This window comes from Eleutherodactylus coqui, chromosome 3 (assembly GCF_035609145.1).
Source record: "Eleutherodactylus coqui strain aEleCoq1 chromosome 3, aEleCoq1.hap1, whole genome shotgun sequence".
Classification (NCBI taxonomy): Eukaryota; Metazoa; Chordata; class Amphibia; order Anura; family Eleutherodactylidae; genus Eleutherodactylus; species Eleutherodactylus coqui.
This window is the reverse complement of record NC_089839.1, coordinates 247,331,829-247,346,586: the sequence shown is the minus strand read 5'-3', so window position 1 is coordinate 247,346,586 and position 14,758 is coordinate 247,331,829. Positions and strand designations below refer to the sequence as shown.

General features: G+C 45.7%; 1 protein-coding gene across 2 annotated transcripts in view; it reads left to right on the top strand.

The window, feature by feature from the left end:
- Positions 1 to 14,758, top strand: part of LOC136621607 (uncharacterized oxidoreductase ZK1290.5-like) — a 97,802-nt gene that overhangs the window by 21,320 nt on the left and 61,724 nt on the right. For both annotated transcript variants that reach the window (XM_066597211.1, XM_066597212.1), the window contains exon 4: positions 13,528 to 13,629. In XM_066597211.1, the coding sequence (XP_066453308.1) occupies positions 13,528 to 13,629 (102 nt within the window). The remainder of the gene's footprint in view (positions 1 to 13,527; positions 13,630 to 14,758) is intronic.

Sequence of the window (14,758 nt, the reverse complement as noted above, 5' to 3'; positions counted from 1 at the left end):
AGCGGGGAGTGGGGGGGAGAGGGAGAGAGAGAGGGCTCCCCCCTGTTCCCCGCTACTGCCGCCCGCGCCGCCGCGCATCTCCCCGCCCCCCGGCGGCACCCGGACACTTACGCGCGAACACTGCAGTGTTCGGCAAAGCGGGTGTCCGGGTGCGGATGTGTCCGTAACGGACACGTTCGCTCATCTCTAATCAGCTGCGCAGCTGGTCGGCATTATTAACCCTTTAAATGCCACTGTCAAATCTGAAAGGGCCATTTAAATTCCCCAAACGATGTTCAGGCGTCCCGTACAGCCCCCCCCACCATGAGATTGTAGGGAGCCGTGCGGGTGTCATGGCAGCCGGGGGCCTTCTGAAAGGCCCTAGGACTGCCTTAGCAGACTGCCTATCAAGCCATTCCCATCGGGTATGCCTGCCCGATCGCAGTGTGATGTAATGCTATAGCATTAAGTCATATTGCAGGAGCGATCGAAGCATCGCTGGTTGTGGTCCCCCAGTAGGACTAAAAAAAGAAAGTAAAAATAATATCAATAAAGTTTTACTAATTGTAAAAAAAAAAGTAATAAAAGTTTAAATCACCCCCTATTGCCATATCTATAATAAAAGAATCTTAATCATAAAACAAAAAATACATATTTGGCATCGCAGCGTCCGTAAAAGTCCAATCTATTTAAAGTAACGCAATATTTACCCTGCACGGTGAACGTAAAGAAATTTAAAAAATTAAATGTCTGAAAAATAAAAGTAGTACAGCAAAAAAAAACAACTATACAATAGTACCAGTAAAAAATACAACTCATCCCGCAAAAAACAAGCCCTCATACAGCAACGGCGATGGATAAATAAAGGAGTTACGCCTTTTTAAAAGGGGGGAGGGAAAAAACGAAAATGGAAAAAAAAGGGCCAGCTCCTTAAGGGGTTAATTTTCTGAAACACCCACAATGCTCTTAACATGGCTGTGATAGATACATGTGATATAATGTATGTCCAACTTTGGACAGCATCTTACACTTTACATATAGAAGTAGTCTACATAAAAGTTGAGTAGCTTTCCGACATGTGCGTCAGCGACACATGATACATCGCTCAGACTGCTGCATGCAGAAACTGAGCGATGAACAGGAAGTCGTCTTCCGTCGTTCAGTCGGTGCAGGCATTTACAATGAGCAATAATCGCTCAGATTCTCGCTGGATCCGTGTAAAGCACCTTAACTATTTATCATTCGCACAAGGGATCGATGTCAGGGTTCGCCCGTGCTGCCTGTTCATACAGGCAGATAAATCGTTGGCTCGTTCACTCACTAAATCGCTCAGTCATTCACATTTACTGTGCTGGTGAATAAGAATGATTGGTATTTAAACTGAACGATCCAACAATTATTTTCAAGCTCGCATGAAATGAACAATAAGCGTTCCGTGTAAACACAGAGAATGATCGAGCGATGAACCGTTATCGTTCCTTTTCAATTGTTTAAACCATTTCTTGCATGATAATCATTTCGTGTAAAAGGGCCTTCAGTACAGAAAAATGCCTCTTTCTCCACTTTCAGCCACTTCTTCCCCTACCTCCTCCCTCCGACACTGATTACCAGAAAAAATCCATATACAGGAGACTAAGAGATCATATTACAGTTGCAATCCAAAGACGTATATGGAGAGAAGAAGGGGGGAGTGGAGAGGGAGCTGATGGAAGCAGACCAGAGGCAGAGACACACAGGGATAATACTTCAGTATGTAATCAGTCTTTTATCTCAGCCCAGTGCTAAATTCACAGTTACACTGCTCAGCACTACTGTATAACATTTTACATGCTGCTGCTCCTTCTAAGGGTGTGCTACAGGGAAACGGGATCTTCTCTTCTTTGTTGACTGTGTATGGGAAACTTCATAGCAGTGGTCTATACCCATCAGCTCAGAGAACACTGACAATTAGAAAAGGAGCCTGCATAGGAAAAATAGGTGAAAAATGCTATATCAAAGCCATATAATGGCTAGAAACAGTACTACTCCTCATGTGTACACATATAATACCTAATTTTGAAAAGTCACTGGAAGCGAATGGTACACTTTAATTCATATTTACATCTGTGTAAACCAAAGCTATTCCCAAAAAGGTATTTTTGTCAATTTCTCGCTACATATATCACAGACGGTCACCCATTATGGCACACATACTTACCACCAGCCCCTTATAGTTACACTCCCCTGTAATATCAACCAGCTATTTTTGGCCCCATTCATGCTTGGCCACGTCACTACCACATACAAAGAAAGTTGTGGCAAAAATACAGATTTAGGGTGGATTCAGATGACCATATATCGGCTCGGTTTTCACGCCGAGTCGGTATACGGTGTCCTTGTCTGCGGAGGGGGGGGATGGAAGAGCCAGGAACAGGAACTGCGCTCCCGCCCCTTCCCCGCCCCTCGCCACTATTTGCAATGGGAGGGACGGAAAGGGGGTGGACCTAAGTGCTGCGACTTAGCTCCGCCCCTGTCTCGCCCCCTCCTATTGCAAATAGTGACAAGGGATGGAAAGGGGGCGAGAGCTCAGTTCCTGCTCCTGGCTCTTCCATCCTCCCCCCTGCAGACAAGGACACCGTATATCGGCTCGGCATGAAAACCGAGCCAATATACGGTCGTCTGAATCCAGCCTAACCACCATCAGCAACCAACTATGTGAAACAACTGCTTCTATGAAAAATCACCATTGCTGTATGCATAGACGGGTTATATGCTGGTTTCAGTGTGACATTTTCCCATGTCAATGGAGGGAAAACCACAATGGGAATGCCACAAAATGCCAACGGTCTGGATATTATTTTATGCTTTGATAGCAATGCAGCAAGCCTTAGAAACCTTCCAAGTATTACCACAAAGGGCCCATTTTGTATCAATGTCACGATGGCTAGCACAAATCTTGAAAGCTAAAGAATTGACACAGTAAGTATATTAGAAAGCTGGAAAACCTTGAATTATACAATAAGTTTTATTTATGTATAACTGAAAATACATTTATGACACATACAGGGTAGCTTTTGATATACATTGACATGCCAAAAGTTATGAGAGAGGAGCTAATATTGTGTAGGACCCCCTCTAGCCCCATGAAGTGCAGCAACTTGACGGGGCATCAATTTCACAAGTGAACGGAAGACCTCTGAAGGGTTGTTGAGCCATGCCATCTAGATAGTCACCCATAGCTCTGCGTTATGTATAGGTGCAGGATCCAATTCACATTAATGCTTGATTTTGCTTATGTTGGACGAACTTGCAGGCCGCACCATTCAGAGGAACTCTCCAGAATACTTCTTAAGCCAATTCTGGACAACTTGGTCCTTATGGCGCAGTGCATTATCCTGCTGGAACATTCCATCATTGTGGGGGTACATGACGTCAAGAAGGGCTTTAAATGGTCATCAAGGCAGGAAAATGTACCAGGCACTGATTAATGATGTGTTTAGGTGGACAAGTAGAGCCAACCCATGCCATGAGAACACACCCCACATCACTATTGAACCACCATCAGTCCGCACAGTGTCTTGTTGACAACTGGGGTTCATGGCTTCATGGGGTCTGTGCCACACATGGACCCTACCATCACCCTAAAACAATTGGTACTGTGACTCACCGGCACATGTTGCCAGTCTTTTAAGGTCCAACTAGCAATCTCAGGTGCCCAGGTGAGGCGCTATGTCTAGTGTCAACAGAGGCACTCTGGTGGGTCTTCTGCTCCTATATCTCATGAAAGTTAAAGAAGACTACACCGACCTGCGCCATATGCGTGTCGGGCCTCCTGCACCGAATGTGGATGTGATTTCTGCTGGAGTCGCTTGTCTGTGTGCACGGACAATTCTAGGCAGATGCTACCGGTCGTGATCATTAAGCACCCATGGGTGGCCACTACGCTATCTACTGTGGGTGGTAATGTCTTCAATTAGATAATCCCAGTACACACATATGACACTAGATTGAGGACTGTTAAATACTTGCACAACTTTGGAAATGGAATGTCTCATCCATCTGGTACCCACTATCATGTCTCGTTCTAACTCTGATAATTCACATCACCTTGCCATGAGCACGCTGGCCAGTGCTCAACCTCACAATAATGCACCACACAACTTATACAGGTAAGGGCATTTCCAAGCGTCACCTGAGGTAACACCACTTCATAATCAGTTTACATACTGCTATCCCATGACTTTCGGCTTTTCAGTGTAGTTTTAACGCATAGGATTCACTCCTGGCTTCTCCTATAAAGAAGATGCACCAAAACTGAAGGGGGACTTAATTGGATCCAATCTGAATTTCAGATCAAGAAACCCCTGCGTAAACCCGCACTGTATGAACCCAGCCTAAAGTGCTCTAATTAGTCTACAGTGTGTGATAAAGTGGAGATATAAGGATGGCCTGAGCTCAGCCTTTACAGCCACAGAATAAAAAAGTACAAAAACCACGGTCGGCCTTTGAACACCCTGCACTCCGGTCTGACCGCTCCCCATTGGATGGCAGTGATTATAAGACAGGGAACTGCTGTTCTCCTCATACATATGGATAACATAATTAGGGGTCCTGGATTTCCCATGGTGACATTCCTCTCATGATGGCTAACGATCCCACTCATCTTCAGCTTTGGTGTCAGGTAAGTCAGTAATGTGGCAGAATGTCAGGTGTGCAAAACCCTTCCTGCCCTTTTACAGCTGACTTTTATGTTGCTTTAAGGCTTTAAAGACCTATCAATGTGACGTTCCTACACAGTGCTGCTCATTATCCCATGGAGTGATCTGGGACTGAACCTGTAATTAGCTTTTTGTTGTTGATTATTATCCGGTGTGCACAGATCTCGAAGATCCCACCGGGCAGCATGTAACACTTTGAAGTAGTGTGGTTAGAGGAAGATTAGAGAAGACCGCAGGGTGGGAGTTTATGAGAGTCGCACCTACAACTTCATTCTAATGGAGAGAAGGGCACAATAGATATCATTACAATAGATTGTATCTGTACAGCAGCTTAAAGCGTTTGTACCAGGATTACAGGTTATCCATTAGGCCTTATTCACATTTTGTCATGGCTATTTCGCTGCGATAAAACGCCGTCTGAAAATCGCGACCAACTGAAGCATTGGAATCCAATGCATTCGTTCAGATGGGCAATTTTCCATCGTGTAAAATCGGTCATCCCGAAAAGATAGCACATACACTGCGGATTCCGGCCAGCTGCTTTTACACGTGGCCGGACAAGGCAGGTCTTGCCCTATCTTTTGGCCGCTATCAGCTTGCAGCTTCCATAGAAGCCTATGAGAGCTACCAGCAAGGGGAGGGAGCTAGTTAAGCAGCAGCTAGTACTGCTAAACTCCCTCCACCTCCCTTTGCGGGCAGCTCCCATAGGCTCCTATGGGAGCTACTATTTCCGCGATCAGCCTGCAAAGGGAGGGGGAGGTAGTTTAGCATCACTAGACTTTCTCCCCCTGGCCGACGGAATTCCGTGGTGCGATGTATACACCCGGCCATGTGAATGAGTGATAAAATGCGAGATTTAGCCCCGACCAGGTCACGGATTTCTGTCGTTGATCCAATGTTCAGCCGCGATGCAGGCGGGCGGCCAAAAATTGCAATGCCCGTGAGAATAAAGCATCATCAAAATCGACAGTAATCGTTCAGTTTAAACGCGATCCAACGACTGAATTACCAATGAGAATCGTTCGCTTTTCATTCGTCGTCCCGACTCAGCCGACATAAAAATCATCATTGGCTCATTCACTTCTCGTTGCGTTTAAACACACTTTTCCTCGGTGTGTCACATAGGAATGTGAAACGCTGAACAATATTCAATGATGATCTGCCTGTCTGAACAGGCTGCCCGAGTGCGAACGACCTGATGATGATGTCTACAGCTCGTTTGCTCAGGCATGCGAGAATTGTGCATTTCTCATTGTGTATAAAATGGCCATTACTTACAGGATAGCGGATAACTTGCTGATCGTGGGGGTCTCACTGCTGCCTGTCACTGCAGGGTAACTTCACCCCTTGCAGTGACGTCCGAATCAGTGGAGCGCTGGCCGAGCATGTACAGACGCCGCTCCATTCATTTCAGTGAAGCTGATGGAAATCCCCAAATGCTTGCTGCTTGTCTATCTCTGGCAGTCCCATTGAAAGTAAATGGCACGGCAGTGCGCTTGCGTGACCAGAAGTCCATTCAGTCTCCTCCTTACTGCAGGAAGTGCACAAAGCCGATAGCAAGGAGGACTGAGAGCATGGGACACCCATTCTCTGGATCAGTGGGAGTCTCAGCGATTGTTAACCCTTTGCAATCCAATTTTGGATTCAGGGTTTCCTAGGGGGTTTTCTCTTTCTGCCATTATACAATGGCACCATCTGCTGGCTAGAGCCAGTACTGCACTATGGGACATGCTGGAGAGACCCCCCAACAACAAAGCGGCCAGTAATATACAGTAAGAATACCCTGCCGGACATCTTCCAACATCGGAGCTGTACAGCCTTCAACTAGAATGTCTTGAGACGTCAGACAGTGGATTGGAAAGGGTTAATATACCTCTGATGTATCAGTAGGCCCCTATGCACCCAGTGTATGCCAAAGAGTGCCCTGGCATATGCCGACCAGATAGTGTCTAGATACCTTTTATTCCACTGTCTAGGGAAGCGTAGTCTATCATGCCTTCCTATGTAGAGGGTCCCATTTTAATGAAACATACTGTGCAGTATATGGGTTTTCTGGGTCTATGGGTGACGTGTTGCACAGTATGCCTGGAAGTAGGGATCCCTCACAGCCTTCCACATATGCTGCTTTTTACTAAGAGGCTGAAAATACGTGGTAAAGCCGCACATAGTTTTATTGTACATTGCCATGATTTTGCAATGCAGTTTTCAGTCGCGCGGCTTGGACATGTGGAGGACAAGATTTCATCATTTGAAGCCCAGCAGTTGAGCGCTGCATTTGGGTCTTTCACAGGGGCAGAATCATTCTGCATTCCGCACCACAAGCCGCAAGAATTTCCACCCCAAAATCTGCACGGTTCTGTATGGATATTGATGCAGAATGAAAATGGCTTACTATTGCCGGCAATTTCGCATCAAAATCCGCAATGAGACTTGCTGATTTTGGTGCAGAATTCGCAGGGCAGATTAAAGTGTGGATTTTCGGAGCAATCAAAAAAGTTTGGCACGGTGTTAGCCAGTAGAGCAAAATGTGATTGCTGCCAGTAAGAGAAACCACGTAATCTTGTAGATATGATACCTTGCGATGGCTAACAAAAATACATGATGTTATAGGGAGCTTTCAGACTTTTACTCTCAGTCCTTTATAATGTAAAATGCTTTGTAGACTTTTCAGGAATTGGCTATAGACTATAAATTAGCATCTGTTTGCAATTTGTATCCTGGTTTTCCTAGGGGACTTACTCTTTTTCTGCCATTATACAACGGCACTATCTGCTGGCTAAAGCCAGTACTGCATGAGGTGACACGTTGGATAGGCTCTGACAGCAGAGAGGCTGGCAATATACAGTAAGAGAACCCCAACGGACGTTTTCCAACATCGGAGCTGTGCAGCCTTAAATCATAATGTCTTTAGACGTCAGACAGTGGATTAGAAAGGGTTAAAAAAATCAACTAAAAGCACCATGAAAAATGCTATATGTGAACCCAGCCTTAGCTAAATGTTACTAAACATCCCTGAAAACTTTATCTGAGGGTACACCTTTACATCCACGGTACCTGCGCACCATTACCATGTTTGCCAGACTGCCCTTGTACTGGTTTTCATGTTGCAAGAACATATGATTGGCTGTAATCACAGATGAACTTCAACTTAAAAACCCATCAAAGCCACACCTGAGAAATCCACATACGGTTTTGCTGCGATTCGCCACACTTTCTGATACAGTTGCGGTAAAACCGCATTAAAAGCAGCAGCAAGATGCATACAGCTTTCCTATTGCAGTTTGGGTTTGGTTTTGAATGAACTTGAAGAACACTTTGTGAGTTCGGCATGAGGGCTCCTTCACACGCCAGTAGTTTTCATCAGTATTCTGAGAGCCAAAACTAGGAGCGAGTCCAAAATACAGAAGAAATGCAAATCTTTCCATCACACCTTCCCTCTGTTGGTTCCACTTCTGGTTTTGGCTCACAAAATACTGATACAAAAACACCCGTATGAAGGAGCCCGGAGGGTGCGTTCCCACATCACTGATTTTCACAGATTTTAGTGCAGATCTGCAGCAGATTTCATCTTCAGTCTCCACACAAATCAGCAGTGTTAACATACCCCAAGGCCAGTTTCACACAAGCATATGTACAAGTTCACATGTAATATGCTCAAGTGTCCTGGCCCCAATGCGTGTCCACTGACCATGTGATGCTTTGACTTTGGGCTATGATGCTCTGAGTTCAGGTCACTAGATCCGTATCATGTCTGTCAGTCCTGTCGATGTAACTAATGAACGTAAATGAAGGCTATGGACAAGCTGAAAGACGCGTAATAGACGTAGGTATCTAGTTAGCTGGACCTGTGACATACAAGGACAAAAGATAAAGCCTACGATCTCTTCCTGAAAATTGCCAACATTGGACCTGTAAAAGAGCAGAGCACCCACCCCGAAAAGGACGACCCTGCATCTGGCTCCTATGTTTAATAACCATCCCTAGGTGTAATAAGGGAGTCCAGCAATCAAAGAGTACAGAGCTAGACAGAACAAGCTAATAGAGAGCCCAAGAGAAAAGTAACACAGGACAAAAGTTTCAAACCTGAAGAGAAAGGATTACCAGAGTCTGAGGTACAAACTCCGTAATGGGTACAAGGGTAGAGCTCTGAAGCACAAGCCAATAAACCCCAAACCATAGAGAGACAAGTATACAAGTGTACTGAGCTGGAATAGATACACTAAACTAATTACTGATAGGCTGCCTGCGATGATAGACAGCCCAGCCAGTCTCCCTCAGAGCCTAGCACCAAATGTGACCGCGCATGTGCTGGTAGGTCCGGGGCTGATGTCATGATGTGACCGAGAAGCTGTTGGCCATGCCGTGACAACCTGTAGTCGGGCCGGGACATTCGTCCGTATTATTGGTGCATAAGTTAAACTTAATTTCAAGTGAAACTTGACAACAAGTGAAACTTAATTTCACTTAATGTGAAACTGGCCTAAATCTTACAAGCTGTCCCTTTGCCAACAATTTTAGGCTATTTTGTACCTACTAAGTTGGAAAATCAGTTGATCTTGTGGTTTTATCACAATGGCCAAGGATGTTGTCTTAGAAGTGTGGTGTCCTGGGAAATGATACAAGCAGGATTTTACTTGAACGTCTATATTCTTCATGAGGTGGCAGTGAAATGTTCCTGTGACTATAGATTGATACGCGTGTGACTAGGAGAGGACGTCAGCAGACACAATGAAGCCCTTCCAGGCTGACCCCTCCAACTCTTCATGCACTTCCCAAGCTTCTACAGCTTGCCAGGAATTTGGACTTTGTGGAATTTCAAATGACCTTCAGATAGGCTACAGGGGGGACGGCTCGTGTCTTATCCCTGCTTCTTGGATTTGTGCATTTACAGAACTATTGTATCTATAGAACTATAATACATACAGTGTATATAAACATATCAGAATAGTCAGACTCTGCACTTTTGGGACATTTTGCTATATTACATATGAGTTGTTCACATTTGTGTCTCATCAGTCTACATGCAGAATGATGAAATGGGAGCAGGTTTGTAGAAATGCGTTCAGGTTCATTAAAAATAAAGTACTGAGCGATCACGGTGACCTCAATAGGACACCCAAGCTTGAGTTTATATGCACCCACTTTCCATCGATCATGCTTGAGATGTTTTTAAAAGTAAAATACGTTTTTTACTGTGTTAGCCAATTGAAACAAAGTGTAATTGTACTCAGTAAGAGGAGCAAAGTAGTCTTGTAGAGATGATTCCTTTTTAATAGTTAACAAGAAGAAATGATGTTAAACAGCAAACTTTTGAGACTACATAGGGTATTATCACAAGTGACGGAATATTCCATAAGACAAGTGTAATTATCGTAATCATTTAACACTACTTGTTGCTGAATATTAAAGCACCCTTAGGGCTCTTCATCAGGCCCGGGACACAACATAGAACATATGAATGTTCTTGTATTAAAAGACAATTTCAAATCTCAAGGCGAAGAAGGGCGCGGGAATACATATTTCTGACCATCTTTGATACACTGTAGCATTAGATGGAATTTGTTGCAAGGATTTACGTCATGTTCGCACATGTAAGAAGGCTACTCCAGAGATAGCGCCGGCAATCAGGTATAAAACATCTCTGGACTAATTGAGGATTTACTGTCCACGCTCATCCTCTGGTTTAGCCTGGGTTCACACAGGGAGGATTTGCCACGGAATTTCGCTGCTGCAAATCCGCCTGCGGCCACTAATCCCGGGATTAGCCAGCCATGTGGATGAGATTTATCAAAAAGCTCATCCACACGGGGTGGCGAATCCGTTGCAGCAAAACCGGTGCTGTAGCGTGGACTTCCGGGACACACAGTATGTCAATTCTTTTTTATTTCTACTGCGGTCTCACTCTCCTCTATGGGAGAGCCGTCCGCAACAGAAAAGCATGCGGCGAAGCCACTCCAAAACCCACAGCTAGGTGCCACAGGTTTTGAAGCTGCGCTTTCCCTGCGGAACTCTTGCGGTTTTTCACTGTGGCAAAACTGCAAGATTTGCGCAGACAATACAGCCCATGTGACCCCAGCCTTATAGTTTACTAGGTATAAGTGAAAGGTATGCTCTACTTACAAGATGAAAGTCTACCTTCTTTCAAGTTTCCGATAGGATATCCCATTAGTAGACCTGCCAGCAGCATAGTCATCTCTTCAAGAGATAGTTCTGGGTCTGTGATTGTTAGAACCTTTGTGTCCTTGCGTGGGGAATCCAGGAGCCTTGGAATTGAGGATATACTAAGCACAAAGGTGGAAAAATTAAATGTCAAAAGGTAAAGGTGAAAGGGCAATGTGTCTGTGAATTTTCTGCTGCAGCAAATTTTCAGCAATTCCACCACACGTGAGTGTACCCTAAGGCCTCATGTCCATGGGCAAAAAAAGAATTAAAATCCGCAGCGGATTTTAACTCTTCTCCCACCCGCGGATCCCCACCCCATAGGGATGCATTGACCACCCGCGGGTAGATAAATACCCGGGGATGGTCAATAAAAGGGAATAAAAAAAATGGAGCATGAAAAAAAACGTGACATGCTCCATTTTCGTGCGGGTCCCCCGGGGGGACGACTCTCGCAGGCTTCTATTGAAGCCTATGGAAGCCGTCCGGATCCGCGGGAGACCTAAAATAAGAATAACTTACCCGCAGCGGACCGGGCAGTTCATCTCTTCTTCACAGCCGGATCTTCTTGCTTCGGCCCGGCGGATGTGCCCGGCGCATGCGCGCGGCACGCTGCCGGCGTGCTGAGTACATCCGCCGGCCGAAGAAAGAAGATCCCGCCGTGAAGTAGAGAAGACCTTCCCGGTCCGCTGCGGGTAAGTTATTCTTATTAATTCTTCTTTTCAGCGCTCATGTCCGCGGGGTAGGAGGGGCCCGCTACGGATTCTCCATGGAGAATCCGTAGTGGGCCTGATTTTCCCCGTGGACATGAGGCCTACGGCTGGGTTCACATGGTGTGGAATTGCTGCGGAATTTCCATTCAGACTTTCTGCGCAGAAATTATGCCTGTGATTTTTAATCCCGGGATTTGCAAAAATCTCATCCACACGCTGCGGCCAAGCTGCCCTGAAAGTGACATGCCGTACGGCATTCAAAGAGGCGGCATGTCAATTCTTTCCCCGTTTCTGTTTCTCTATGGAGAGAGATGGCCGCAGCAGAGTGCAGGCAGCAAAGCCGCTCCAAAACCCGCTAGTTTTGAAGCTGCATTTCTCCTGTGGAAATCTTGTGGTATTTCCGTGAAATTGCCGCGGGATTTCAGACCCGTGTGAACCCAGCCTAAGGCTTCCCTCAGACTTCCTTTTACAAAAAAAAAATGCCAGGAAAAGCTCCCGAATATTTATGTTGCCAACATTTCTACAGGGATTTTTTTGTGTAAATATTTTGTCACACGTTTTTCTCATTTTTTGGCATTTTTCCCCTATGAAGGAGCCTATGGGAAATGCCTGGAAAAGCACCGTACCCGGAGAAAATTACCACGAAGCAATGCACCAAAAGTGAGAACAAATGCCACAAGAAAACGTAGTATGGACACGTGTCCCAACCCGATCACCGATCTCCGGACTCAAATTCTGAGCCTAATAGATTCCTATGAGGCTCGGGGTTGGTATAGCCATAGTCAGGCTGGAACACTTCTTCATATCACAGATGCATTCGCTCATGTATCGCTGCCGAAGGATGGTTTCATTCACAGCATTTAAAAAAAAAAAAAAAAAAAATTACAGTTTTTGATGCAATCTTTTGGGGCAAACTCAAAAGTAAATCCAGCGGGAAGAAGTATTAGACTTCGGGTCTGATAACACGAGCCAATCTGTCATTTGAATGAGCGAACAATGTCAGAGTTCGCTGGTAAGGATGAGCGAGTATACTCGCTAAGGCACTACTCGTCCGAGTAATGTGCCTTAGACGAGTATCTTCCTGCTCATCCTTAAAGATTCGGGGGCCGCCGCGGGGCGGGGAGCTGCGGGGGAGAGCGGGGAGAAATGGAGGGGAGATCTCTCGCTCCCTCTCTCCCGCCCGCTCTCCCCTGCTCCCCGCCGCAACTCACCTGTCAGCCGCGGTGCTCCCCGAATCTTTAGGGACGAGCAGGGAGATACTCGGCTAAGGCACATTACTCGGACGAGTAGTGCCTTAGCGAGTATACTCGCTCATCCTTATTCGCTGGGGCAGCTTTTTATACAGCAGATACATTGTTGGTTCAGTTGTTCACATTTGCGGTAAAAGTGAATGAGAACGACCGAGCGGTATTCAGGCCTCTTTCACACGGGCTACGAAATCTCGCTACAGAACGCATGTATGTGAGGCTCATGGTTTCCAATGGGTTCTTTCACACGAGATGTTTTGTAGGGAGATTTCGTAGCCCGTGTGAACGAGGCCTTAAACCAAACAGTAAGTGAATGAGCCAACGATGATTTTTCTTCCTGCATAACATGAATGATGAACAAAAAGGTTAATCAGTCATTGGCTGCTGATTATCATTCACGTTCGCTCATCTGAGTGATGTTTTTGAACGATTATTGTTCCGTCTGCAAGCCCCCTCCTTCCTTGTATGTCCTGAATCCACTTCTGGCTGCGACTCTGTGTGTTTGTGAAACCCCCCTAATATACACAAAAACTCATCATTCAATGCTCTCATTCATAGAGAGTAAATCTCTCTGTGCAGCCTTGTTCTGGACCTTTGTGACAGCGCAGATTCCAGTCACTCTTGTCATTCATGTGTTATTGGCCTAAAGTTGACGTCATAAAACCGCTTGAAGGACGAGTAAAAAAAAAGCTGCGACCTCTTTTAGTGACAAAATTGTACCTTTCTTTTCAGATCTGTACTTAATGCATTGGCCTGATGCTCACGTTCCTGGCAAGAGTTCCCGGGAGGCGAGAGCAGAGACATGGAAGGCTCTGGAGGATTTGTACTACAGAGGTAACTTATTTTTTTGCCACCCCATGTAGTTTTAAAAAAAAACCGCAGCTCAGGATATGGTCAAAAAGACTAATCCAGCGCTATATGTCAATACTGATGTCCTATATTGAGATAACAATAGCGTACTTGACTAGGAGGGTATGGATACGCTACACAATGGTATGGCCCACAAGCCCCAATTTGATGTTGTGGCCCCTTTAGGAGATGGAGAGAAAAAGGCAATTGCAAAGTTGAAGAGTAGCATGTGAGAAGCAGATATCCGCTTTCTGCATCTCTCTTAGCGCTGCGAAACCGCTGCTATGACTGACTGCACTGTTGAACGTCTTCATGCATAGACTATACTACTATTGTGTTTCCCCGAAATATAAGCCCCCACAAAAATAAGCCATAGCTAAACTACATAAAAAAATAAAAGAACAGCTATACTCACCTAGCCAGCGGCGTCTGAGTCCTTCGCGCTGCTCTCGGCGCTGCAGAAGGCTGCCATGTCCTCAGTGTTGACAAAGCACTCTCTTTCTGGTGATGGGGCTTTGAATACCACGCCTCCAGCAAGCGAATGCTGTGATTGGATCACGAGCGCCAATGGCTCAGCCAATCAGTGCCGGCGCTGACATCACTGAATGGCTGTGATTGGTTCATCGAGCGCCGGCTCTGATTGGCTGAGCCATCGACCCTCATGATCCAATCACAGCATTCACTTGCTGGAGGCTGGGTATTCACCAGAAAGAGAGTGCTGTGTCAACACTAAGGACACGGCAGCCTGCCGCAGACCAGAGCGAGGGACCCAGACGCTGGGGGTCAGGTGAGTATAAGACCCCTCCGAAAATAAGACACTGTGCCTCTTTTGGGGCAAAAATTAATATAATACAGTGTCTTATTTTCGGGGAAACACAGTAGCACTTATGTTTCCTTACTTCAGTCCTAGCAACGGTCCCACTGGACTTAGAGAGATGTGAACAGTGGATTTCTTCTTCTCACATGCTACTCTTCAATTTTGCAATTGGGTTTTACTCTATATCCCCTAAAGGGCCACAACACAAAATTGAAATCTATGTTCCGGGGCCCCCATGGACCCCTGAGCCTAACTATCGTGTAATGCAGCCATCCTATACAAGTACGCTATCGTTAT